Genomic DNA, 26,009 nt, shown 5'->3' on the forward strand with positions numbered 1-26,009 from the left:
TGTAATAGTACCGATCACTTATTATGTGCTAGGCATTGTGCTAAGCATTTGGCATGTATCATCCTATTTTTCTTATAACTCTTTGAGGTAGACAGTATTTTATCCTTATTTTAAGTACAGAGTGTTCTCTTCAAAAATTTGCTGTATAATTGTAATTAAAACAAATGACCTACCAAAACACCTAGAATTAATTTTTCTCTTTCAAATCCCTCCCCAGAGAACTAGTAATGTTCGATCCACATTTTTCAAAGACTGTTTATATGAAGTATTTGATGACTTGGAGTCAAAGATGGAAGATTCTGGAAAACAACTCCTTCAGTCAGTTCTCCACCTGATGGAAAATGGAGCCCTCGTATTAACTACAAATTTTGATAATCTCCTGGAACTGTATGCAGCTGATCAGGGAAAACAACTCGAATCCCTTGACCTTACTGATGAGAAAAAGGTAAAAAGTAAAGGATTACTCTCTTCTTTGGGCTAATGGGTTGTGTCTTCAGAAAAACTATTTTCTAGTTGGTATATTATACATTTACCGGTATTTATGTCAAGGTAGAAAGGAAGATTCTTGTCTTTGGTTGGATTTTTATTTTTTTTGGTTTTTGAGATAAAATCAACATGAAGTAAAATGCACAGACCTTAAAAGTGTTCAGTTCTGTGAGTTTTGACAGTTTCACCAAATTTCAAAGCAAGGTTATAAAAAGTCATTAGAACTGTAAGATCTCTTTAACGTTTGTGAACATCAGGTGAGTGTAATACTGATTTAGATATCTTAGGATATATTCTTCATGACATTGGAAATGTGTGAAAACTACTTTATGATGTCTGGAGAGCAACTTTCAAGCAAAGTGATAGCTGGGTTAAAGTTAATGTTCAGTGGAAACCTTGAGAGCCTTTTTTTTTTTTTTATTATTATTAATATAGTTCATACTGTACCCAAGCCATTTACCATGATACTATGTTGATCTAGGTCAACTAATAAGATGAGGCTTTTTTCTTAGACTGGTCACTTGAATTTGTAATTTGAACTCTAGCACCAATAGGAGATTCTGTAGATACACCAACATTTACCTAATTGATGAAATACGGTGAAGCCATGAAAGGGAAAATATTTTTATCGCCATAAAAAGATGTCAGAGACATGATCAAAGAAGAAGAAGAAGAAAAAGAAAGAAAAAACCAGGTTGTAAAATGCCACCAGGTTTCATGTGCCCTGCTTTGTATTTTTGTAATTTTCCTTCTACACTTTGTTTTCCAAGGAACCTGTCTTTGTGTCCAACCTAGAGCCCAAATAACTAGAGTTTGGATAGAAAAGTGTTTCACCCACTGGCATTCATTGTCCCAGTACACTGTCTCTGCCAGAGAAGTAGCTACAATATCATTCTTGAGATTTCTTGTGATTTTGCTGACCTTGAAGTCAGGTTTTGAAAGGAAATCAAGTGTTAAGGCTAGTATCAGACTTGCTATTTTCTTTCTCTTTTAAATCTTGGAACCTCAAGCTTTGCTTTGTATTTTTAGTTCACACGAGGGCCATATTGAAGTCTAGTGGTTAAAGCCATTGACTGGTAGTCAGAATGGGGCCTAGTGATATTCAGATTCAGTATCTGTCCGCCTGTTTACTATTTTTCCTAACCCATACCTAATTTCTGTAGAATGTTAAGAGAATAAAATTATGCTTTCTCAGGGTCTTGAGTAAATGGAACCATGGCATCCAGGTGGCTATTGTTATCATTGTCCCTAAGTGACTGTTCTTCATTGGTAACCTTTTAGGTAACTCAGGCGAGACCGAAGTGATTCTTGTGTTGCTTATCAGCTGCACAAGAAACCACCCTAAACGCTGGAGCTTCAAACATTTTATTTGCCCATGATAATGTGAATGAGTGATCTGAGCTGGGCTTAGAGGCTCAGTTTGGCAGTCCTGCTGGTTTTACCGGTTCCCCACATGGTTGCAGTCATCCGAGGGCTAGACTAAGTCTGGGTGGTGTCAGGTGGCCCTTGTTTCCATGTCTGGTGGTACAGGCAGTGGCTGGGCCACACATCTCTAGCGGGCTAGCCAAGGCTGCTTCACACGGTAGCTGGGTTCCAAAAGCAGCAAAAGAGAAAGGAGACTCACACCAACATTTCTCAAGTTGCTGCATGCATTGTGTTTGCTAACGCCACGTTGGCTGAAGCAGGCCAGTGGCCAAGCCTGGAGTAAGTGCGAAAAGGGACTACACAGGGCCTGGATACAAGGAGGCTTGATATCTTAGGGATCATTACTGAAACAGTCATCCATAGCTGTCATGTATATCACCAGTGGTAAGAGCCCCGTCATTTCTGCAACTGATGATAAGTAATACCTAATTTTTGATGGCTACTTTCAAAGAGAAATTGCCAGACGTGCTTCTATCAGTCCTAACAGCCACACCTCAAATGGAAACTGAGGCCACATTGGGTTTTGCGTTCTTGCCCTGTGATGTAAAGAGTTATGTCAGCAGCCTGATCCATAAAAACAGTCTCTTACCCATGGGGACCTTTAAGCAGGTGCTCAGCCCTGCCGACCTGGTTGAGCTATATTTGTGTTATATAGGTTCTAGAGTGGGCTCAGGAGAAGCGGAAGCTGAGCGTCTTACACATCCATGGAGTCTACACCAATCCTAGTGGCATTGTTCTGCACCCAGCAGGGTATCAGAATGTGCTCAGGAACACTGAAGTTATGGTGAGTAGTGCTGATCTTGCTGGTCTCAAGAAGGCCTTCCTGGGAAACCTCTAAATATACTGTTGGTCTTCATGGGATGACATTTTCCCTATGAGTTAAAACTGGAAGTTCAGACATTCTTTCTGTGCTTCTTAGCTTGTGGTTGTGCAGGCCATCTTAGGAATTTTGGAACGTCTCTTCAGGTATCAAGCCATAGGGTTTTACTTTATTCCTGATTGACAGCCAGCAGATGGCACTCTGTCATTGGCATCATCCTTGCATACAAAGAATACATTATTACCCTTCTTCATCCTTTGGTTTGTTATAGTATTAATAACCCTCTCTCTGCCAAAAACAATTTATGTACCTTTTTGCTGACCAATCACTCCTAGAACATACATTCTAAGAGACTGTGTGTGAACAGGGATGGGCTTATATTGAAGTAACACACTTATTCACACTGCTCAGTGCAAAAATTGAAAAAAATTAGCGTGATAAAAAAGCTTTGTGGAAAAGCTTGTTGCTTTTTGGGGACACAAATTTTAGACTTGTTTATATGTATGTGTGAACACCAGAAACACTCTCTGGCCAGGGATATGTGGGGAAAATTCACTGGCCCCCAACTCTCCAACTCTGAGACTGGTATATACTGGCTGTTTTCAGGGCTGGATGATAGTATCTTTGCATGATGCAGCAAAAGAAAGACCAGGAAAAGCACAAGGGACTCTTTTCCACCTTTCCTCTTTTCCACTCTTTCCCTGACGTTGGTTTTAATTGCATCCATCATTGACATTGAGTGATCCATAAGCAGAATCATTTCTGATGTTTTTATATGTACGTATATATACATATATGTACATATACACACATGTTGATGTTCTAAGTATCTTAGCTTTTTTTGAGCAAATCTGGTGATGGAGTGATCTTCTCTGGTGATCCATGGTTTAGTTTGTAAAGCAAAAAAAGAAAATATGATCCAGAAAATGGAAAGAGTAAGATATAGTGAAAACTTCTCATTGCTTTATGGCCTCTGGGCACGTAGGTCTGACAAATAAACTATATAGCCATTTGACCAGTGCCAACCCAGTGAAAGCCTGAATAGAGAGTAGTAGAATGCTAGGTAAAGATAAAATTTTGGACTAGTCATCAACTTACAGGAATATACAGGATCAGACTCCTTTGTGGAATGAATATACCTCCTTAAATTTTCATTGAGTGATCATCACAGGCTGCTAAATGTAGTAGTTGTGAGCCTGTTGACTTTTTTGTTTTTGACATGCCTTGCGTGTGTCTTCACAGTGTCATTTAATATGTTGTTTCTTTTCCTGCAAGAGAGAGATTCAGAAACTGTATGAGAACAAGTCGTTTCTTTTCCTGGGCTGTGGCTGGACTGTGGATGATACCACTTTCCAAGCCCTTTTTCTGGAGGCTGTGAAGCATAAATCTGACTTAGAACATTTCATGCTGGTTCGGAGAGGAGATGTGGATGAGTTCAAGAAGCTTCGAGAAAACATGCTGGACAAAGGAATTAAGGTCATCTCCTATGGAAATGAATATGCTGATCTCCCAGAATATTTCAGGCGACTGACATGTGAGATCTCCACGAGGGGTAGATCAGGTAAGATGTGTTTTGACACTGAGAATAACAGCTCCTTTTATGTATTTGTGATGAGTAAAATCATTACCAACACAAGGACTATAATCCCAACCATATTATGAAGGGAGATCATGGTTAGTCTTTGCGTTAGACTAAGCTGCCATTTGGATATTAGGAAAGTGGACCAAGACATAGTCAAGCAGTTTAATATAGAAGTGGGAAGAATAAAAAAAGCCTAATTGTCAGTGAAATGCAATTAAAATTTAGATTGTAGGGCGCCTAGATGGCTCAGTCAGTTAAGCGTCCGACTCTTGGTTTTGGCTCTCAGGTCGTGACCTCATGGTCTCATGAGTTCAGGCCCCACATTCTGGCTCTGTGCTGTGCTGGCAGTGCAAAGCCTGCTTAGGATTCTTACCTTCTCTCTGTCCCTCCCCCAACTCATGGTGTCTCTGTCTCTCTCAAATAAACTTTAAAAAAAAAAAATAGGGGTACCTGGGTGGCTCAGTCCATTAAGCGTCTGCTTTCCTCAGGTGACATGATCTCATGGTTTATGGGTTCGAGCCCCGCATCGTAAGCCCAGAGCCTGGAGCCTGTTTGGGATTCTGTCTGTCCTTCTCTCTCTGCCCCTCCCCCATTCGTGCTCTGCCTCTGTCTCTCTCACAAGTAAACATTAAAAAAAAGTTTTTTAATAAAAAAGTAAAATAATAAAATTTAGATTTCGAAATCAAAAAGAATGATAGATAACTCAGTTTTGGTTACAGCTATGAGGAAAGAAATGTATTCACATCATGTTGGTGGGAAGGTAAAATTAGTACAGCTTTTCTGAAGGGGAAGTTTTGGAATATTCCTCAAAATTTAAAAACTTTTGACCTAGAAATCCCACTTGATGCAATTTATCTTACATACTTCTCCTAAGGAGATAATTAGACAATTGCACAGTTATACTACGTAATTGCATAGAGATAACACGTGCGGGAATGTAATCAGTTTTGGATATAATGGCCAAAAAAAAGGAAGCAACCTAAAATATTCCAGTTAATATGGAATTTGCAAATACATCAGCATTTTTTAATTGATGAAACACAAGCCATAAGAGGGAAAATTTTGTTGCCCAAAAAGACATCAGACACCTAATACTGTGCATAAAGAACAGCAGGTTGTAGAATGCCATGGTCCGTCCTATTCATACAGAATTGTAGATGTATTCTATTTTTGTTTGTGTCTGTATTGAGAAATATCCGGATTGATGTTTATTAAATTAACTCTGGTTTCTTTTTGGGGTAGGATTTAAGGTGTTTCATTTTCAGTGTTTTTCTGTTAGCATTTCCAACAGTGATTATGTATTATCTTTACAAATAGAAAAAACACCTAAAATATTATTTGGAAACTGTTATGGTGGTATTAAATATAGAGGTTAGTGGTACCACTCGTTATTTTACCTCCAGCTTTTTTTTTTTTTTTTTTTTAAGTTTATTTATCTTTAGAGGGAGAGAGAGCGAGTGAGCACGCATGCCCATAGGTGCGGGAGCGGGGCAGAGAGAGAGGGACAGAGAATCCAGGAACCCCTGCCTCCAGGTTCTGACAAAGCTAAATGGGGATAAAAGGTTTGGTTTATTAATGGCTCCAGACAAGCTCCCAGTACCCTACAAAATGCAGAATTTTTTGGTATCAGCTAAATTGGAGAATGCTTTTTAAAACTTTGCTGTTGTGGGGCGCCTGGGTGGCTCAGTCTCAGTCAAGTGTCTGACTCTTGATTTCAGCTCAGGTCATGATCTCGGGGTTATGGGATCAAGCTCTGCTTTGGGCTCCTTGCTGAGCCTGGAGCCTGCTGAAGATTCTCTCCTTCTGCCCCTCTTCCCCACTCATGTACACTCTCTTCTCTAAAATAAAAATCCCACAAACAACCCACTTTGCTGTTGTATGTAGTATATATTCTGAAAAGTGTATGTTAATATATATTTTCATTGTCAATCTGAATGCATCTTAGGGGACCTAAGAAAGTACAGGTAATTTAATATAGAGAGAAATTTTCCTAAATCTGATATTCCCTGATTTCTTTTCTGAATCACATTGTTTCAAGTGGAGTTCTCCTATAATGAGAAATTCCACAAGCTCTTAGATATCAATGGCTGTGCTTTGATGGAACCAGATTTGTAAAAGGCATCACCATAACTGAACACCAAAAACGATATCAACCCTTTTTCCCAAAGACTTTAGAACTGTCCCCCCTCTTTTTTTTTTTTTTTTTAAGTTTACTTATTTTGAGAGAGAGAGAGTGGGGAAAGGTCAGAGAGATGGTGGGGGGGGGAGAATCCCAAGCAGGCTCCACACTGTCAGCACAGAGCCCAATGTGGGGCTTGAACCCACAAACTGTGTGATCATGACCTGAGCTGAAACCAAGAGTCGGATGTTTAACAGACTGAGTCACCCAGGTGCCCCCAGAAAACCTTTTTTTAATGTTTTTATTTTAATTCCAGTATATTAGTTTCACATGTACAATATAGCAATTCATCACTTTCATACATCACCTGGTGCTCACCGCCACACATGCATTCCTTAATCCCCATCATCTGTTTACCCATTCCCTCACCCACCTTTCCTCTGGTAACTCTAAGTTGGCTCTCTGTAGTTAAGAATCTGTTTTGTGATTTGTCTCTCTCTTTTTTTCCTCCTTTGTTCATTTTTTGTTTCTTAAATTACACAGGTGAGATCCTATGGTATTTGTCCTTTCTCTGACTTATTTTGCTTAGCATTATACTCTCCAGCTTCATGCATGTCATTGCTAATGGCAAGATTTCATTCTTTTTTATGGCTGAGTACTATTCCAGTACACACACACACACACACACACACACACACACACACACCCTCACATCTTTATCCATTCATCAAGTGATAGACACTTGGGCTGTTTCCATTTCCTGGCTATTGTAAATACTCCTGCTATAAACAGGGGTGCATGTATCCCTTGGAATTAGTGTTTTTATATTCTTTGGGTAAATATCCAATAGTGTGATTGCTGGGTCATAGGGTAGTTCTATTTTTAACTTTTTGAGGACCCTCTATACTGTTTTCCACAGTGTGTGTACCAGTTTGCATTCCTACCACAGTGCACAAGGGTTCTTTTTCTCTACATTCTCGCCAACACCAGTTGTTTCTTATGTTGATTTTAGCCAATATGACAGGTGTGAGGTGATATCTCACTGTAGTTTTGATTTGTTTTTCCTTGATGGTAAGTAATGGTGAACATCTTTTCATGTATCTGTTGGCCATCTATAGGTCTTTGGAGAAATGTCTGTTCATGTCTTCTGCCTGTTTTTTGTTTTAATTTGTTTGTTTGTTTATTTAGTTTTTGAGAGAGAGAGAAAGAGCGCGAGTGGCGGAGGGGCAGAGAGAGAGGGAGACACAGAATTGGAAGCAAGTTCCAGGCTCTGAGCTGTCAGCACAGAGCCCGATGCAGGGCTCGAACTCGCGGACTGTGAGATCATGACCTGAGCTGAAGTCGGATGCTCACCTGACTGAGCCACCCAGGCACCCCTTCTGCCGGTTTTTTAATTGGATTATTGGCGGGGGGAGGGGGGGGGTTGGGGTGTGTTGAGTTTTATAAGTTCTTTATATATTTTGGATACTAACCCTTTATCAGATAGGTTATATGCAGATATCTTCTCCTGCATTTAGTAGGTTGCCTTTTAGTTTTGCGGATTGTTTCTTTTGCTGTGCAGAAGCTTTTTATTTTGATGTAGTCCCAATATTTTATTTTTGCTTTTGTTTCCCTTGCCTCAGGAGACATATGTAGAAAAAAATTGCTACGACCAATGTCAAAGAGGTTACTGCCTGTGTTCTTTTGTAGGATTTTTTATGGTTTTTAGAAAATCCTTTCAAAAGACAAACCTTTGGGTTTGTCTCTTGTGAAAACAATTTGCTATTCTTTCTTTTGGGATGCATTTTCTGCTGTCCTGCCATGCTTCAGATTCTTCTGTTGTTGGCCCACACTTAGGACTTTTCAGTAGGCTTTTCCACTGAGCATATTGTATTGTCATCAAACAAGAGGTACCTACCCAAGCTCTGCATATTTCTCTTGATCCGCATTTTGAGACCTTCTACCCAGGGATGATGCTAAAATTAAAAGCAATAACAAAATCCCCCTGTTCAGCTGTTCCTGTTAAACAAAATCTTTTCTTAACAAACATCATTAGAAGTGTTGTAGAGTGGCACAAATCCTGTTAGCTACATGGGCTTCCTCCCAAAGGGGCTTTCCCCAAAGTTATCACTCAGTTGGGCATTCTGAACTTTCAAAAATGAAGGATTCTCAGTATGACCCAGGGGGCTTTATTTGAGTGGTCAGCTTGAGTTTGTGATTGGAAATCGAGCAGAGTAGTTTCAGGTTAAAAACATTATTTCATTTTGAGACCAGTCAAGCTTATCTTCCATGCTTGGTTATGATTTGCGTTTTTGTAGATACATCCTAATAAGAGGTCTTTTGCTGTTAACACTGAAATTTGCTATGTTCCTGGCATTGTGCTGTGTACTTGATTTTGCATAGTGAAAGTTACTTGAATTCAAATGATTCTGTAGGACGTAGTACATTTATTTCAGAAAAATCAAGTAATGGGGAAGGAAAAAATAATTCTTTTGTAATTCATTATTGTAATACAAGCAGTTATTTTGGTATATTTCAATTAACAATTTTCCCTGTTGATTTTTTCATAGCTGTAAACGAAGTATACATAGTCTTGGTACATTTTTTATTCAGTTGTACATCTCATACATTTTCCCACATGGCTAGTTTTCATAACCACTATTTTTAATGACTCTGATATACTCCAGTGTGGATGTTAGTTTACCTAATTTTTCCCCTGTGTTAGCCATCTTCTACTTTTTTCTAGTTTTTTTTTTCTATTGTAAGTACTGTTGTGGTGAATTATATGTTCATCCTTGCAAGTTTTCCTTTTGCCAGTAATTTCCTTAGGATGGGTTCTCAGTACAATTACTAGTCAAAGGGAATGAGAATTTTAGTGGTCGATAACTTGCTAAATTTTTTTTTTTTTAACATAAGTAGGGGAGAGGGGTTTGGTGGGGGAGACTCTTAAGCAGGCTCCACGCTCAGCATGGAGCCCGACATGGGGCTCGAACCCACGACCCTGGGATCATGACCTGAGCTGATATCAAGAGTTGGACGCTCAACTGAGCACCCAGGCATCCTCTAAAGTTCTTTTTAAGATGGGGGAATATCAATACTAATTTGTATGTATGAGTGCTTTTATTTATTTATACTCTAAATGGCCATAATTCTGACTAGGGTTTTCTTCCATGTGTTCAAACTTTTTTCCTGCGCTATTATCAATCTCAGGGCTGTCCAATAGAATTTTCTGCAGTGATAGAAATATTGTTATCTTCCCTGTCCAGTATTGTAACCACATGCCACATGTGGCTGTTGAGCATTTGAAATGTGGTTAGTGTGACTAAAGAACAGAATTTCTAACATAAAAGTGTATAGCCACGTGTGGCCAACAGCACCTTACTGGACAGCTCAGATTTAACTCATTTTGTGTTGTCAGAGCGTCTGCTCCTTTTCACTCTTCTACTTGGTTGAGTTTGCTCACTTGCATGCTGCTCCCCATCTCCATCCCTGGATTTTTACCTAAACTTGGCCTTTTTGAGGAGTTAGGGACAACATGCACACTTTGCCCATTTAATGTTTTCTTTACAGACAGCGTTAGTGCAGACTTACTGCTTCCATTATTTGATATAGTCTGAAGACTAATCCAGTTCATTCTCTCCACCTCCTTTATCTTCCTCTGTGATATGGTCATTACTAAATAATGCCATTCTTGTTAGACCATATGGTTTTATTCCCCATTAGTTGCTTGGTTTTCTTTCTACTGTTAAGAGTTGGGGTTCTGGGTGGCTCAGTTGCTTGAGCATCTCTTGATTTAGGCTCAGGTCATGATCCCAGGGTCATGGAATTGAGCCCCGCATTGGGCTCCACACAGCATGGAGCCTGCTTGGGATTCTCTCCCTCCTTTTGCCCCGTCTCCCATTCACATACTCTCTAAAATAAAAAAAAAATTTTTTTTAAAGTTTTGGCTTCCCAGTCTAATGCTGATTCTGATGTGCATTCTGTTTAGCAGGGATGGTGAGAGAAGGTCAGCTCAATGGTTCGTCCACAGCACACAGTGAAATAAGAGGTATACTATTTCCTGGTCTGTTTGTCAGTTTTCTTGGCAGAAAATGTTTTCCTGGGGGTTGGTTAAGACCTTGGAGAATGACTTATCTCTCCTACCTGTTAAGGAGTCTGTATTTTCCTATCGAGTCTATCACAAGATTCCTAGTATCTGTGATGTCTTGTCTTCTGACGGGTTAAGCTGGACTTAAATATTTATCTGCAGCTTTAGATGTACACATCAGTTTTGTGAGACTTCATTTTATTCTCTTTTCTTTCTTTCCACAGACTGTAGAACATGAGAGGGCTACAGAGATCATCACCATTAGACCAAACCGTCAGGCCTGACTGTGGAGAGTATTTAACAAGTAAACTTACAAGAACCCAACACAGCTCCGTGGAAGTACCAAAACCCAGCGGTTGAAGGTTGGGGGGGAGAGTTGGGGGTAGGGGGTGTTCCAGCTCAATCCTTCATGCCCACTGGTTCTTGATCTTCTGCGTCCTATTCCAGTTCAAGAATCCCCAAGTGACAGTGGGACCCAATGCAGCTCCCCCACCCCTGGGTGCACATGCCTGTGTCCACACAGCAGATCAGTGCAACACCTCCACTGACCGTGGCTACAGCCCTGCATGAAGGACTTGGGATCTGGATGCCGTGGGACCGCCATGGCCCTTGTTGCAGTTTTGTACTCTATACTTGGTTTTTCAATTAAGCTCAATGGCTTTTTTAAAACATGACTCGAAGCTCTAGTTTTCTAGACCTTTTACAGTGTACAGTATTTTACATAACTGAGCTGTATTAAAAGCTTGTTCATTTACTTCCCAGGGCCCTGGCTCTACTTTTAGAGTCCCTTTAGAAAACAAACCTGCAGAGGCATTAGAGGAGCCTAGTTTTTGTCCCTTAATTTAAAAGTGCTCTCCTTTCACATTGAGGTGGGTGATCTTGTTCTCTGGACAACCATTCGTTACCAGTTCTTGTTTTATTTCCCTTCGTACCACAAGGCCCAGAACCATAGTTAGCGTGATGTGAGATCTTAGCTTTAAATCCTATGTAAAAGAATTCCGAGACATAAAAGGCAATTTATTTATGAAATTTATTTTCTTATATAAATTATGTATTTCTCTGGGCAGACAGCCTTCACCTTATTGCACTAATAGCACATCTGTAATACCAAGCTACAGGACAAGTCTTAACAAGAGGTTTGTATTCTTCAATGTAGCGCTTGTCTACCAGGCACTGTAGAGAGAAAGAAGAGGAAAAGGCAGGATCCGCTCAAGTGGAGAGTGGGGTGGGGGAGAGGGGCAACTCGTCTACCCTTCTGACAGTTGGTTTTCTCCCAGGAAAGGGAACATGCAAAGCTTACATTTGGAGTTTGGGAGCGGGTAAGAGTTGGAAGGCTGAGAAGCCCAGTGCAGCACTACAGCTCAGCTCCCTTTAATTTTGAGAAGCAGGAACTCCTTTCGTTCATTTATAACAACTCACTCTGGCCTCTGCTGATGCTTTGAGGAAACAATGGGGATGGGGTCATCATCAGAATTAGCAGCAATTAAGAACAGGCCATACTCTGCCACAGTGTGGTGGGTATCATCTTGGTCCCCAGGGACCTGAAAGCTATGTATCCAAGGGAGAACCCAGAGTTGGCTCTGGAAGTCTCTTAACCTATTCGAGCTGGGACTTCAGACTGCTCGTTGTGCTCAGACATCCCTGTGACCATACGAATTAGCAAAGCTCTGATGTTGGCTCTGCCGACCACTGGCCAGAGCTATAGTGAGGCTGAGTGTGTAGGCAGAGTGAAGGGAATGCCTGGGGGGTGGGGGTGGGGGGCTGTCAGGGAAGGGGGTGATGGGCAGTGACTGTAACATGATTAGGCCCTCCTTGCAGGTGGAGGCTGGGCTGCCAGGGAGTGGGGCAGGGGAGCTGCAGCCCCTGGAGCTCCCCTCACCCTGCCTCTGTACTACACTGAAGAGAAGTCGCTCACATACTCTAAAGCACATTCTTGATGCAGGGGGCGCTTTGAGGGGAAGCAGTGATTTGGTTTTAGGCAAGAGCCACATTAAGCCTTCATGAGGGCAGCCACCACAGCCTTAGCGTTGAGACTGCGTAGGTCACAGTAGGTCTGGCCAGTGCCCACAAAGACGATGGGTTTGCTTGTGATGTAGGTCATAGAAATAGCAGCTCCCACCTGAAGTGGAGAAAGGGGATACCCAATCAACTCAAGGCCGCTTCTTTTTACCCCCTCAGTAACAGGAATCTTTGGAGCCAACAACATACCCTTATAGCATCAGCTCCCTTGTAAAGGCTGCCCTTCCTGCCCCCATCTCACTCTATTCTGTATCATCCTATTTACCTTGTCATCAATGGTATCAAATTTGGTAAGGACGATGCCATCAATGAGCCGAGGTGTTTGAGCCATAGAATGGTCAGCCAAGGCTCTGTTGAATTTGACCTGTAAGGGAGAAACATGATATAACTGTAAGAAGCACCCAACTGTCCAAAGATAAGGCTGGGGAAAGAACTAGGCCCTAGCCCTCACCAGCTGGTCCACGGCCTCATTGCCTACTAAGGCCTCCCCCACAAACAGCACCAAGTCGGGTGTGTTGACAGTAATGAGCTTAGCCAGGGCAGTCATCAGAGGGGCATTGTCTTGCATGCGGCCAGCTGTGTCCACCAGCACCACATCAAAGCCTTGGTTACGTGCTAAAGAGAAAAAAGTGGTCAACTCAAAACATCTGGAATATCCTGTTCATTCCCAGCTTTCTCTCAAGAAGTCATAACCTGGCTGTATTAAAAGCCTATGTGTTTACTTTCTTGGGCTCTGGATCTGGCTGTAAGGTTATATGAGCAAAAAACTATTCTGTGCTTGGCAATCAAGAACATTCAGGAAAAGATGGCAACAGGATAGAGGAGAGCAAACAGGTTTCTTTGGTGGGAATGTATTTTGCCTGCAGCTAGTACTCCTGTTACCCAAGGCAGAGCACTGCAAGTTCCCAATCCTGACTTGTTACAGAGCAGTAAGTTGGTAGGAGGGTAACCCTGACCTTCTGCCAATCCCAAGGAAACCCAAGGAGGAACGGGGCCCACACAAGCTCCCCCACACTTTCTCTGCGCCATACCAAAGGCAATCGCTTCCATGGCGATTCCAGCAGCGTCCTTGCCGTAGCCCTTTTCAAACAACTGCACCATAGTGCGGCCACCGTGATTCTCTGGGGGGTGTAGGGCACTCAAACGCCGGGTGTGTGTACGCAGCTGCTCCACGGCCCCGGCACGAAATGTGTCACAGGCCGCAATGAGGACACTGAAGCCATTCTCTAACAGCCAGAAAGAAATCTGTGGAAAAAAAGCAAAGAAACCAGTCATCCAGAATGAGAATTGCTAAGACATGGAGAGTGAAGAAAACGGGGAGCTCTACTGACCTTGGCAAGATTAGTAGACTTCCCCACTCCATTAACACCGCAGAAGGTGACAACGTAAGGGCGCTGATGACGCTGGGCATCCATGATATCCCGCAGCATGTCAACACGACGCTGTGGCTGCAGAATCTGTACCAGGGACTCCTGTAGGGCTTGCTTTACTGTGGAAGTCACCGCTAAAAAGGGAGGTGGATCCATGAAACCCAAGGAACGTACTCGAAGAACACCCAACACCTAAGGGAGCTGGGACCTTGTCCCAGGAATCCACACCATAAGTGATCGTGTTCCGAGCACTTAAACTCATTTAGTTGTGATAACTCTTAAAGTCTAAGTTCTGTAATAGCCGTTTAGAGGTGAAGGAGTTTGCCAGAAGCCATACATCTAGCAAGAATGGAGAACAATGCTCTTCACCTCCTAGTAAGTGTAATCCCTTGAGCACTTTCTGGTTTAGGGAGATACTTACTGCTGAATGTCCCCATCACCTTCCCTTCCAACTTGTTGGCCACAGATTCACAGAGCTGGACTGCAATGTCTGCTGCCACATTCTTAGCTGGAGAGACAGGAACAGGTGTGAGTGCCACGTCCACAGTAAACAACCCGTAGTACAGCTGAGAGTTCTAGGTGGTTCTACTCTCCACCATCTCTGTCCCGTACACACGAGTCCACCTGTTCTCAGAACTTACCAATGAGATGATCACGCATCTTGTCCAGCACAGATTCCATGTCTGCACGACTCAAGCTCTTGGACCCCACAAGGCCCTTCAGCATCCCAAACATGCCACCCAGAGTTCCCTTGGTAGCACTGCAGGCACAGGAAATGATGGATATGTATAAAGCCAGCAGGCAGGAATGAAGTTTCATCTGTTCTGGAGCCGTACCTCCCACTCACCACCTGAAGTTCCCCTACCTAGGTTTGGTGGAGTTTTGAGTGGCCGCCTCATCCTCTGAGCTGCTGCAGTCCAGATCCTGAAGCTGCCCCCCAGGCCCAGTACCTCGAATCTGGAGGGTACAGGGAAAGGAGTAAGAGGGGATCAGGAACTCTCGAGAGCTGAAGGGGAAGAAGCCCAGGATTTACCCTGTCCTCATTCCATCTCTGATTTGGAAAACTCCAAATGTAACCCACCCCTTCATTCAAAGCAACCAAAGGTACTACCCTCCTAGTCTCTACCTCCTCCCCAATTGCTTACTAATGGTAACTCTCACTGGCCCCTATTGCCTCTTACCAAGTTGATATCCTCAGGTGGGGCAACCTCAGGAGCTCCGTTGGTGGTGGGGGTGCTATAATCCAAGACTTCCTTGTTTGCACAGCCACCCAGAGCCCACACCCGGGGTGCTTTTTTGCCCTTCTCCTTTGGAGCATCTGATTTCATGGACTTGCTGTAAAGGGTTATAGCACAAAAGGTTACGGTGCAGTAGGAAAGGAAACATCCACTCAAGAACCAGGGATAAGCGCTCCCTTGCCCCCACTGTGGCTAGATAACATTTGTGGTGAAAGTTAGAATGCTCACCTGGACTTCTCCATACCTCTCCCATGCTTCTGAATGAATTCCTCTCGCTTCCTACGTATCAGCTCTTCTTTGGAAAGTTCTACCCCATTCTCAGGCCCCACCAGGAGACCGGACTTTTCAGCAGGGACAGCTTTGCTGGTAACCAAAGGGCCATCAGAACCTGTTAGGAGAAAACTCACTGGAGAAAAACAACCAAATTCCTACAATGGGAAATAAAGTCTTCCAAATCCTTAAGAGGAAACTAGGGGCAAACACCTTGGGGATCACAAGGACAGGATGATTAGGTGACGGGCATCTGAGCAAGGGAGGTAAGCAACGACCAAGGGAAAGATGAAACAATTTCAGTCCATACTATCACATTAACTTTTCATGCCCTGCTATGCCCAAGGAGCTCAAACTCACTCTCCTTCTTGGCCCCCTTGTTTTTTTTGCTGTTCTTTGCTTTTTCTTTGGGTTTTTCACCCCGTGTCTCAATCATGGACCTCACAGGTTTCTTGGCCTTTTCAGAATCTTCAAATTTCTTCATGGTTGTGGGAGCACGGATCTTACTGCTCTCCTCTGCTTCACTAGAAAGAAGAGAATGATCAAAGTCCAGAGAAAGGACCCTCACACCAAGAGGCCAGTTACAACTGGACAGCAAATTCCGTGTGCTCTGATAAACAATTTACTCCCCTGGAACCGCCCTCAGGAAGGAAGGGAGATTATCAGGTCATGGAAATCAATTGTGCAGAGGGGAGGCCTCTCACCGAAGGAGCCGCAGGAAGTCATTTTGGAAATCAAAAGTGCCATTCAATAGACTTAGAGCACTTTGCTGTTGGATCTCTGTACGGTACTTGTCCCGAAACAGCCGGTGCACATCATCTATCAATTTGTCTACATACGTCAGCGTGAGGATCTTCTGAAAACCAACCTGTTCAGGGAGAGAAACAGAGCCAACAGATCTGCTTACAAGCCAGCTCACTCCAGGCCTCCAGAGACTGGCCCAGCAGCCTGGCACGTTTCCCCGACCTGAGGGGCAGCCAAGGTCTCTGCCTGGGCTCAGGAGCGTCTTCCCTTTCCCCCTCCACTGTCTTCTCAGTTACTTCACCGTATACACTGGGCTCAATTAATGAGGGTTCTCTTAATCAGGATTAAACAGAAGTGTAATCATTATCCTTCTAAAATAGCCCCACTTACCACAAACACCAGCTCAAACTGGTTGTCCAATTTGTACTTGAGTGTGAGTGCCTCATGGGTGAAGGAGTTGTTACCTCCCCTTTCCTGGAAGAAAAAAAAAAAAGAGTTCAGACTACCCAGAAAACCCATACTTGAGCCCCTCAAGGATTACCTATGGGAAAGAACCAGACACTTCCCTCAAAGTCAAACCTGTCGTCCCCAGGACAAGAGGATGCTGGGGCACTGCTCTCTAGCAGCATCCCATCAGGGAGAAAAGGAGGTGCCAAGTTGGGAGGGGGACGGTTAAGGGGGAAAGAAAGACACGTGGGAGCCAGAAGAGAGAATCACACAATCAGATTTACTAGCAGCTGTACGCTATTTACAGCTTTTTAAAAGCGTTTTTCCATTATCTCGCCCAGCACCCAGCCTTCGACACAACAGAAAATTAAGCTGCTAGGGGGTCAATGGAGGGAACTATGGGAAATCTCAAGAGACGCCGGGATTCGGCTAGAGTCCCAGAGACAGAGGGGGAAGGGGCGTCGCAAAGTTGCTAGAGGTCCCAGGGGAGCGGGAAAGAGAAGCGGAATACTGGCAATGAGTGAGTGGCCAGTTTGGGGTAGGCGGAGAAGGTGGGAGGGGGGCGTGGGATCAGTTGAAGGGGCTATGGACCAGTTCAGGGGGCCGAGCCCGTAGTTCTGATCCCGAGGGGGCTATACCTGCAGCAGCACAGAACGAATCAACGCATTAACGGGCCCGGTGCATGAGTCGCTCACGCCCTGGAAGCACCAGAGCACAAGCCCGCCTTTGGAGAAAATGGTGAAGAAGTCGAGCATGGCGGCAGCGGGAAAGGAGCCGGGGCCGGCGCCGGGAACTCAGGCCGCGATCGCCGCCGCTTCCTGCTGCGCCAAGCTCGGGACACGTCACACCAGCGGTCCCGGAAACCGGCTCAGCCGCACTTCCGCTCCGAGCTGCTGTGTTCTTTCTCCGCCTCCGCCCGAGGGCGCGCAACACTGACGCAGGCGCCAGGCTCTCCAATGGCGGGTGGGGGCGGACCTGGGCGGGGCTCTCAGAGAGGACGGCCTACAGCGCGGAGGGGCGTGGCCCTCAGGACCCGCTGGCCAATGGGCGCGCTCTTCTGAACGGCCTGCGGCGCGGAGAAGTGACGGCAGAGTGGGGCTGGCGTCGGGAGGTGGGGTGGGGTGGGGGGATTCTCCCAGAGGGCCTGGGCTCTGAGTGGTCATGCTTCGCAGGACGTTGCTTTTGGGCTTGGGCCGGGGCCCCTTGGGCCGGGGTCTAGGCACACACAGAGGAGGCTCTATTCTGGGTAAAGTTGAGGGCCGCGGAGGGTATTGTGGTTCTTGGATGGCCCCAAGCTCCAGCTCTGTGACCTTCCGGACTCAGGACCCGGCCCACGACGTAAAGACAGTGGGTCGGCTGGGAGGAGGGGGTAAGCTTTCCTGCCGGAGCTTGTAAAGGCTGGGCTTCCCAGGAAGCCCCTCTCAGGTGACAAATTGCAGATCGTTCTATGCCTCAGCTTACCACCAGCATAACAGAGAGCCAGGTTGATTGGTTGCAGAGCTAGCTGTGCCTTAAAGTCCTGCTCGCGTGCAGGATGCTGCACTTAGCGTGTGGCTGTTAAGGAGGGAAGAGAAAGAAGGTTCAGTGTGCGGCCTGGAGTGCAGCCGGAGAGTGAAGACTTAAATAGACCAGTTCAAGACTGGATAGAATCCAATTTGGACAAATGCCCTGCACTGCTAGTCCCCGAAGCTAGTGTAACTGGAGAAGTACAGTGAGCAGATGGGAACTGAGATCAGCCTTGATGGATATCGTTTACTGGCTCAGGGAAGGTGTGTGTTCCAGGTTGCGGAGAACCCAGCGAAAATTAGAAGTATTGGTTTTGTGCAAGAATCTAACAAAAGCCACGTAGGTAGAGAGCAGAGATAGGAAACGTAGTGTGGATGGGTGAGGTAAGCCTAGATCAAAGAAAGATTCCAACATTGCCGAGAAGAGTTTGAATTTTGTATTGGAGTCGGTGAGACGACTTGGAGATTTGTGTGTTAGGTGTGAAAGATGAAAGGATTCATTGATTCAAGGCACTGATGGCATACCAGGTTCTGTGCTAGGCTGAAGACTCATTGGTGAAGAAGGTAGGCATAGTACCATATGAAGCAATGACACTTAAACTCAAAATTGCAGATGTGTTGCATGAGGTAATGAGACCGTTTGACAGGAGATTCTGACAGTCCACGGAGTCAGGAAAGACTTCCCTGAGAAAAATGAGAACTGAGCTGAAAGCTAAAAGAAGCAAAGAGTTAACCAGGCAAAGAAGCGGACACGGTTTCAAAGTCGAGAGAACACCTATGTAGATTCCCTGCCACCATCGAGGTGTCGAAGGGGGCGGAGTGGGAGAATGGGGAGAGAAAAAGGTAAACCAGAGCCAGAGAGTGCTGTGCCTCATCCATGTTGAAGATTTTGGACTTTTATTCTTAGAGTAATGGTAAACCACTGGAAGGTTTTAAGCAGGAGAGTATGTGATTGAATTAGTGCTTAGAAAATATTCTAGCTGTGATGCGAAAGAGTCAGGTGGTAAGAGGAGGATTAGTGGAAACAGTAAGGCTTTTGCGTTCGTCCAGGTGAGAGGTCATGGTAGTTCAGGCTAAGGTGGTGGTGGCGGAGATGGGGAGGAAACGGGGACAGATTGGAGAGATCTTTAGGAGGCAAAGACATCAGGACTTGACAATAGATAGGACATGAATGTAGCTTTGTCGGTGGTGACGGATATCCAGGATAAGGTGCCACTCAGAGGTATCATGCTTCAGAGGACACTGCCGCTTGGAGTGTGCCAGGACCTATTGGTCCAGGAGCCTGGAACCCTCCTCTCCGAGAGGAGAGGGAAATGCAGTTGAATATATGAGCCTGTGATTCAAGGGAAAGAGCAGTCTGCGCAGGAGATAAGCACGCGTAAGTCACCTGGCCTAGGGAAAGAGTATAGAGTGTTCTTTTTGAGAAGTTGAATCTTGCAGTGCTGGGCATGATGCGTGAGACGGGAAGAGAGCCTGATGGCACACAGACCACATGGCGAAGCTGTGGAATACTGCTGGGTGCAGGCTGACCTTATGAGAGGGGATGACCATGGGAACAGCCAGCTCAGTGTCCGTTTCCGTTTAGCCAACCTTCTCCTGTGCCCATCCTCTAACCCCCTACCACCTGTAAAGAAAATGTATGGCCTTCTGACCATAACTGCGTCCCACAGACCGAGATGGAAAGATGTCTGAGATCAAGAAGAAGATCCAGTCAATCCTTCCCGGCGGGGACTGGAATCCACTGTACGACACCAGCTACCTGCCCCCTGAGAGCTCGGATGTGGTGATTGTGGGGGGTGGGGTGCTTGGCCTGTCCGTGGCCTATTGGCTGAAGAAGTTGGAGAAGCCACGAGGTGCCATTCGAGTGCTGGTGGTGGAACGGGACCACACGGTGAGGTGTGGGGTAGAGCAGTGTCATGACTGGGGCACAGACTCCTATTTTATTAAGGGGCAAGGGGAGGGGAAGGGAGGAAAGACTTCGATCTTTGGAGGTCTAAAGGGCAGGGACTGTACTTTGACTCTTATTGAGAAACAGTCCCGGGTTCTTCCTTCAAATTAGAGACTTTGGCCATAGAGTTGCTTGTAAAAGCACATTTCACAACGTCAGATCTTTTGGGCGCCCACAGGTCCGTCTGAGAGCCTGCATTCCAGCTGGAATCAACACAAACAGCTATCCCCTCCCCCTTCCAGGTTCCTTTACTTCTGAGTTTTTGCACTTTAGTTCCGATTAGCCATTGAGAGTTAGCCACGAATCTTACTAGTTTGGTCATATTCCTCTATTTTCCAATTAGTAGATGAAGTGTTAATCTCCTGCCCTTGGACTTCAAGGCCATTACCGTTTTGTGCCACAGTGCCCAGCCCTTTTAGATGACTGGCTCTCTCTGCTCTGCACATCTGCTAAGAAAGATTTTAATAATTGTTGTCCTCTTTGGGTGCTGGTTGACTTGCATACAGGTTTATCCACCTCAACTCCTCTTAGATTATAAACGTGCAATTAGGACCCCCCATTACCCCGAGGGGCTTCCGTTCCAGTATTCTGCTCCCAGGTGACAGGGTACTGGTCTCCCTCAGTTACTTTTGTCTTTCCACAGTATTCCCGGGCCTCCACTGTGCTTTCCGTGGGCGGGATTCGTCAGCAGTTCTCGGTGCCTGAGAACGTCCAGCTCTCCCTCTTTTCAATTGACTTTCTACGGAACATCAATGTATGTGCAAAGAGATTTGGGGACTGGGGTGGTGAGCACTCCTTTAGCCCAGAGAGAGGAGCAGCCCAGTTGGCCAGGGGGATCAGGGAGCGGAAGCAGTTCGGGCCACTAGGAGTTGGAACCACCAGTTTTCTCCCCAGTGGTGGTACCCAGAGGGGGGCTTCTCTGAGCCCTGGGAGCTGTTGGTGAGGAGGCCAGGAAAGCTCTCCCTCCCTCCCTCCTTTAAATCAGTTTCTCTAAAGAACTTTTTTTTTTTTTCTTTGCGCACACACAGGAGTACCTGGCTGTAGCTGATGACCCTCCCCTGGACATCCAGTTCAACCCATCAGGTTATCTCTTGCTGGCTTCAGAAAAGGGTGCTGCCATCATGGAGAACAACGTGAAGGTGCAGAGGTGGGTGGGGTGCCTGGCACGACCACCCATCTGCTGCTCAGCTGTGTGCATGTAGCAAGCTCCGACACCAAGTTAGGAACTGAGAAACCCGGTGGGGCGGGGATAGGGAGGGGGTTGATGAGATAGGTCCCTGCTGTGTAGGAGCTCTGACAGGAGTCTGTCGGGAAGCACAGACACATGCAGACCTCCAGTACCCTGTGCTAAGTGCTCGAACATGGATACAGACAACACACTGCTGCGGTGGTTCCTAAATCGGCCAGATCACAAAAACCACCCGGGAAATCCCAGACCTAATAAGCCAGAGCCTCTAGGGAAGGGCCCAGGAATCTGCAGACTTTTCCTGCAAGGGCCAGATAGTACACATTTTAGGCTTCGGGGGCCATATGCTGCCGTCATTCAGCTTTGTAGTTGAAACAGAAGCAGTCAGGGACAAGATATAGGCAAAAATAGAAATGAATCAGTGTGACTCGGGTACAAAAATGCAGCAGGCTGGTTGGGGCAAGCCCTCTCCTAAGTGCGTCTCGTGATCGGTCAGGAGCATGTGTCTATCTATAACAGTCTTGCGGGTCTTACTAGGGACATCGGGTAATGTCCCAGATGCAGTAGTTATTCATTTAGTCACCAAGACATCCCCATTTCACATGTGGGTAAACCGAGGCACAAGGTAGCTAGCAAGTGGTGGCACTGGGATCTGAACCAGGCAGTCGGGCTTGCGAGTGTGTTGTTTTAGGGTCTGCGTTGCTGCCTTTCGCGGACAGTGTCCCATAGGAGATAATTGTGCTAGTGAGCAGGACTGTACTAGAAGGTAGACAGGAAGGTCATTCCAGGCAGAAGGGAAGGAGACAAGCAGAAGGGACACAGTGGTCTGCCCTGTTGTAAAAGGATACAGGATAGTTAGGGGATGTCAGGGAGTTTAGTGTGGTCAAAGGGATACCAGGGGGTAGGAAAGGAAAGAGGGGTCAGCTGAAGAGCCATGACTAGGACGCTTGGCCTTTACACATTCAACAGGGAGGAAAACTTGGGGGTTTGGGGCAGAGAAGTTACGTGAATGAATCGGAATCCCCACTTGTGGAGTCGGGGTCCATACTTCGCCTTCTCTGCACAATCCTCGCCTCTGACACACAGGCACACAGTCGCGCATTTCTCTCAGGCAGGAAGGAGCCAAAGTTTGCCTGATGTCTCCTGAGCAGCTTCGGAACAAATTTCCCTGGATAAACACAGAGGGCGTGGCTTTGGCATCTTATGGTAAAACGTGCTTGCAGAGGGGATCAGGGGTTGAGGGGCGCCTCAACGTTGGAAGTCTCAGCATCCTGTAACCCGCCTCTAGAAGCAGTGCTTCCCCCCGGGCCAGCAGAGCCTCCCTCGGCCCCTGCTAGCTCTCTGTCCTTCCACAGGATTTCACTCTGGTACACTTGGTCAACATGAGCCTTCCCTGGCTTCCCTAAAGAGGAGTTGGGGGCACAGGAAATCCAACAGGAGGGTCCTAATCCCACCTCCTGAGTCCTCTTTCTTATCACAGGGATGGAGCACGAAGGTTGGTTTGACCCCTGGTGTCTGCTCCAGGGGCTTCGGCGAAAGGTCCAGTCCATGGGGGTCCTCTTCTGCCGCGGAGAGGTGACACGTGAGTCTGAGGCCCCGTGCCCACTGCTCCTTCCCTCTGCCAGCTGGGGCACAGGCCTAGATGGGGTCTTATCTTCACTCACGGGCTAAGCAAGGGTTGGTGGGGAATGGGGTTCTCCCTGCGGCCTGGTCCTGAGCATCCTGACTCCAGCTCCTAAGTAGGCTTTCTCAGGACTCGTGTTGCACGTGAAGGTTTCAGCTTGCTCCCATTTTGCATGCAGTCAGGGTCATCTTGGTTACCCCATATCTGTTTGCGGGAAAGCTCCGGTCTTCCAGGTTGCTTTCCTAATGAAGCGCACAGAATCCCAGTCTCGTCTTCTTCAGGCCTCAGGCGCTTCTTTTTCCTGCAGGTTTCGTGTCTTCGTCTAACCTCATGAAGACTGCAGGTGGGGAAGAAGTGAATTTGAAAAGGATCCACGAAGTTCATGTAAGTTGCCAGCCTGCGCATCTTCCTTACCAAAGTGCAAGGGTGGAAAAGGTAATGGCTGTCATTTTGGTCTTTCTCTACCCACTTCCAGTCTGGGTAAACTAAGGCTCGGGAAGAAATGTACCTCTCACAGGGCCTGGTATGTGGGCCAGGCCCTCCTTCACCTCCCCTTCTGGTGCCTTCAGGTGAAGATAGACCAAAGCCTGGAGTACCAGCCCGTGGAATGTGCCATAGTGGTCAACGCAGCAGGGGCCTGGTCTGGCCAGGTTGCAGAGCTGGCTGGCATTGGGAAGGGGCCACCTGGCACCCTCCAAGGCACCAAGCTACCTGTGGAGCTGAGAAAAAGGTAACTTCCCTCAGGGCAGCTGAGGAGGTCGGTGAGAGAGGGAAAGAAGCAATGTAAGAGTTTGGTAAATGTGCTGGGAAGGGGATTTCCTAACCTGCTGGTTGTGGCAGGTACGTGTACTTGTGGCACTGCCCCCAGGGACCAGGCCTGGAGACCCCATTCGTTATAGACCCCAGTGGAACCTATTTCCGCCGAGAAGGATTAGGCCATAACTACCTGGGTGGCTGTAGCCCCACTGAGGTAAGCTAAGCGGGGTTGGGGTGCTGGGCAGGGGACATAGGCCACTGTCATCGAAGAGTCAGGCTCTTTGGACGGCCCAGCGCTCTCACTGACGTTGAGCCTCCTCTGGGTTTGAACTGGGATCTTTTCTCCCCGTCCCCTCCTACTGAGGGGCTCAGTGAGGTCTGGGTCAGCCCTTGTGTCCCAGGCAACATAAGCCATGTCCCCACCTCTCACCGTAGGAGGAGGAACCAGATCCAGGGAACCTGGAGGTGGACCATGATTTCTTCCAGGACAGGGTGTGGCCCCCTTTGGCCCAGAGGGTACCGGCTTTTGAAACTCTGAAGGTAACAGGAGACCCATGAGCCTGGAGCACCTAGGTCGGCTTGGAAAGCTTGTCCACTGCCACTCGCCCTCTGCCTCACAACTGCTAAGGACTCTTGGTCTAGGGACCCATCCCACTGACCCCTCGGGGGCTGGAAGAGGGTGCCGCGTCTGTCCCCAGAGCAGGAGTGAGGGTGGCACGTGTCGGCACCTTCCCAGGCACGCCTGTGTCTTGTACACCCGCAGGTTCGGAGCGCTTGGGCCGGCTATTACGACTACAACACCTTTGACCAGAATGGCGTGGTGGGTCCTCACCCACTGGTCATCAACATGTATTTTGCCACGGGCTTCAGCGGCCACGGGCTCCAGCAGGCCCCTGCCGTGGGGCGAGCTGTGGCGGAGATGGTGCTGGAGGGCCACTTCCAGACCATCAACCTGAGCTCCTTCCTCTTCAGCCGCTTTTACTCGGGAGAGAAGGTCCAGGAGCACAACATCATCTGAGCCTGTAAGCTCTTCGCTGGGCCCCGCCGCCCTGTCCACCCCCCGTGGCCTCCCTACACTCTCCTGTCCCCACAGGGCTGGGCGCGCAGGCCGACTACAGGCTGTGAGGCCCAGGCCAACAGAGAGTGTTGGAGGGGGAGACCCCAGGACTGACGGCCCGGGCTGAGGCCACCCGCCAAGGCAGTGCAGCCGGACAGAATACCTGAGCACGTGGCCCAAGACTGCCTTCTTCCTGGTACTGAGCCAGCAAGATCACCTATGCCCCTCTTGGCAGGCTACCCCGGAGCCCAGGCAGGGAGCCTTCCAGGGTGGCTGGTGCGGATTTAGTGACCGTTTACCTACTCATCAATCAATAAATGTTATTACTCTTTCCACTCAGTCTTCTGCCCCTTCTCCTTTGACCTCATGGCAGTTGCTTCTGAAGCACCGGTAGCCTTTGGGACCAGGCCGCACGGCCTTCCCCTCCCGGCAGCATTCTCCCGTCCTAGGTGTAGGCAGCTTGTTGGCAAACTAGTGCCTTCCCTTCCTGAGTTGCTGCAGAAGGAAGGGATGGTTCATTCCTTTATTCAGCATTTTTTCGGCTCCAACTCTCGGCCAGGCCCAGGCTCAGATATCAGAGATCTACCACCAGGCGGGGCATCCTCTGCATCCTCACTGGAGCGTTCTTATCTGTGCCCGCCCCGCAGCCCAGAGCAGACCAAGTGCCGTCCCTGCAGTGCCAGGAAGAAGCGCAGGTCACGGACACCTCATCTCAGCTGTGTCTCCACAGAGCTCCCCCGGGGAAGCCGACCTCTGAGCTGAACCTATAGGATGAGTGGTTGAACACAGTGAAGGCACAGCAGGGACCGGGGGTGGGGTGGGGACCGCAGGCTGTGGGGAAGATTGTATACAAATGCCCAGGACCAAGACTTCGCAGGATTCGAGGGAGGATAAGTGATGTCCTGGCTAGATCATGGAGTGAAGAGGGGTAGTAAGGAGTAGGGCAGGGCCAGGGGCTGAAGAGCCAGGTGTGGAGCTCAGGCTGTATTCCATGGGCTTTCCGTAGGGAAGTGACATGCTCAGATTTTCCTTTTTTTTTTTTTTTTTTTTTTTTTTTTGAGTTTATTTTTTTATTTTGAGAGAGAGGGAGAAAGTATGCACATGAGTAGGGAAGGGGCAGAGGGGCGGAGAGGGAGAGACAGAGAGAGAGAATCCCAAGCAGGCTCTGCACTGACAGCTCAGGAACCGTGAGATCATGTCCAGAGCTGAAATCGTGAGTCAGCAGTTTCACCAACTGAGCCACTCGGGCGCCGCAGATTTTCCTTTCAGAAAAATCACTCTGACTGCCTTGTGGAGAACAGATTGTGGCGTCAAAGCAGGAGGCCAGATGGGAGGCTTTGCTGCAGT

General features: G+C 47.0%; 3 protein-coding genes across 8 annotated transcripts in view; 2 read left to right on the plus strand and 1 right to left on the minus strand.

The window, feature by feature from the left end:
* Nucleotides 1-11,252, plus strand: part of FAM118B (family with sequence similarity 118 member B) — a 48,290-nt gene extending 37,038 nt beyond the window's left edge. The window contains exons 4-9 of one of the 3 annotated variants that reach the window (XR_007156406.1): nucleotides 218-445; nucleotides 2,567-2,695; nucleotides 4,007-4,292; nucleotides 10,400-10,459; nucleotides 10,723-10,860; nucleotides 10,946-11,252. Coding sequence is in view for 2 of the 3 variants with exons in the window: in XM_047878700.1 (XP_047734656.1) it covers nucleotides 218-445; nucleotides 2,567-2,695; nucleotides 4,007-4,292; nucleotides 10,400-10,459; nucleotides 10,723-10,736 (717 nt within the window). In the remaining variant the exon portion in view is untranslated. Of the gene's footprint in view, nucleotides 1-217; nucleotides 446-2,566; nucleotides 2,696-4,006; nucleotides 4,293-10,399; nucleotides 10,460-10,722 lie in introns of all 3 variants that reach the window. The other 2 variants (XM_047878700.1, XM_047878701.1) reach the window with 2 other exon arrangements.
* Nucleotides 11,253-11,510: 258 nt separating this feature from the next.
* On the minus strand, nucleotides 11,511-17,465 carry SRPRA (SRP receptor subunit alpha). The gene is made up of 14 exons (XM_047878699.1): nucleotides 17,225-17,465; nucleotides 16,530-16,613; nucleotides 16,100-16,263; nucleotides 15,756-15,919; nucleotides 15,354-15,513; nucleotides 15,069-15,222; nucleotides 14,753-14,844; nucleotides 14,529-14,647; nucleotides 14,309-14,395; nucleotides 13,849-14,021; nucleotides 13,549-13,762; nucleotides 12,969-13,132; nucleotides 12,783-12,881; nucleotides 11,511-12,617 (listed from the first exon to the last, which is right to left on the minus strand). Exons 1-14 carry the CDS (start codon nucleotides 17,339-17,341, stop codon nucleotides 12,489-12,491), a joined length of 1,920 nt encoding a protein of 639 aa, XP_047734655.1. The 5' UTR covers nucleotides 17,342-17,465; the 3' UTR covers nucleotides 11,511-12,488.
* A 244-nt stretch (nucleotides 17,466-17,709) lies between these two features.
* FOXRED1 (FAD dependent oxidoreductase domain containing 1) lies at nucleotides 17,710-24,997 on the plus strand. Of its 4 annotated transcripts, XM_047877259.1 has the most exons (12): nucleotides 17,711-17,955; nucleotides 19,762-19,982; nucleotides 20,683-20,793; nucleotides 21,068-21,186; nucleotides 22,337-22,431; nucleotides 22,706-22,807; nucleotides 23,157-23,233; nucleotides 23,419-23,579; nucleotides 23,690-23,819; nucleotides 24,041-24,145; nucleotides 24,369-24,627; nucleotides 24,699-24,997. In XM_047877259.1, exons 1-11 carry the CDS (start codon nucleotides 17,748-17,750, stop codon nucleotides 24,621-24,623), a joined length of 1,584 nt encoding a protein of 527 aa, XP_047733215.1. In that variant the 5' UTR covers nucleotides 17,711-17,747; the 3' UTR covers nucleotides 24,624-24,627; nucleotides 24,699-24,997. The 4 variants fall into 4 exon arrangements, with proteins under 4 accessions (XP_047733214.1, XP_047733215.1, XP_047733216.1 ...); XM_047877258.1 differs by having other exon boundaries at nucleotides 17,710-17,955; nucleotides 24,369-24,997; XM_047877260.1 differs by having other exon boundaries at nucleotides 21,068-21,178; nucleotides 22,341-22,431; nucleotides 24,369-24,997.
* The last annotated feature ends 1,012 nt before the right edge of the window (nucleotides 24,998-26,009 follow it).

Source organism: Prionailurus viverrinus, chromosome D1, assembly GCF_022837055.1.
Source record: "Prionailurus viverrinus isolate Anna chromosome D1, UM_Priviv_1.0, whole genome shotgun sequence".
In the NCBI taxonomy this organism is placed as follows: Eukaryota; Metazoa; Chordata; class Mammalia; order Carnivora; family Felidae; genus Prionailurus; species Prionailurus viverrinus.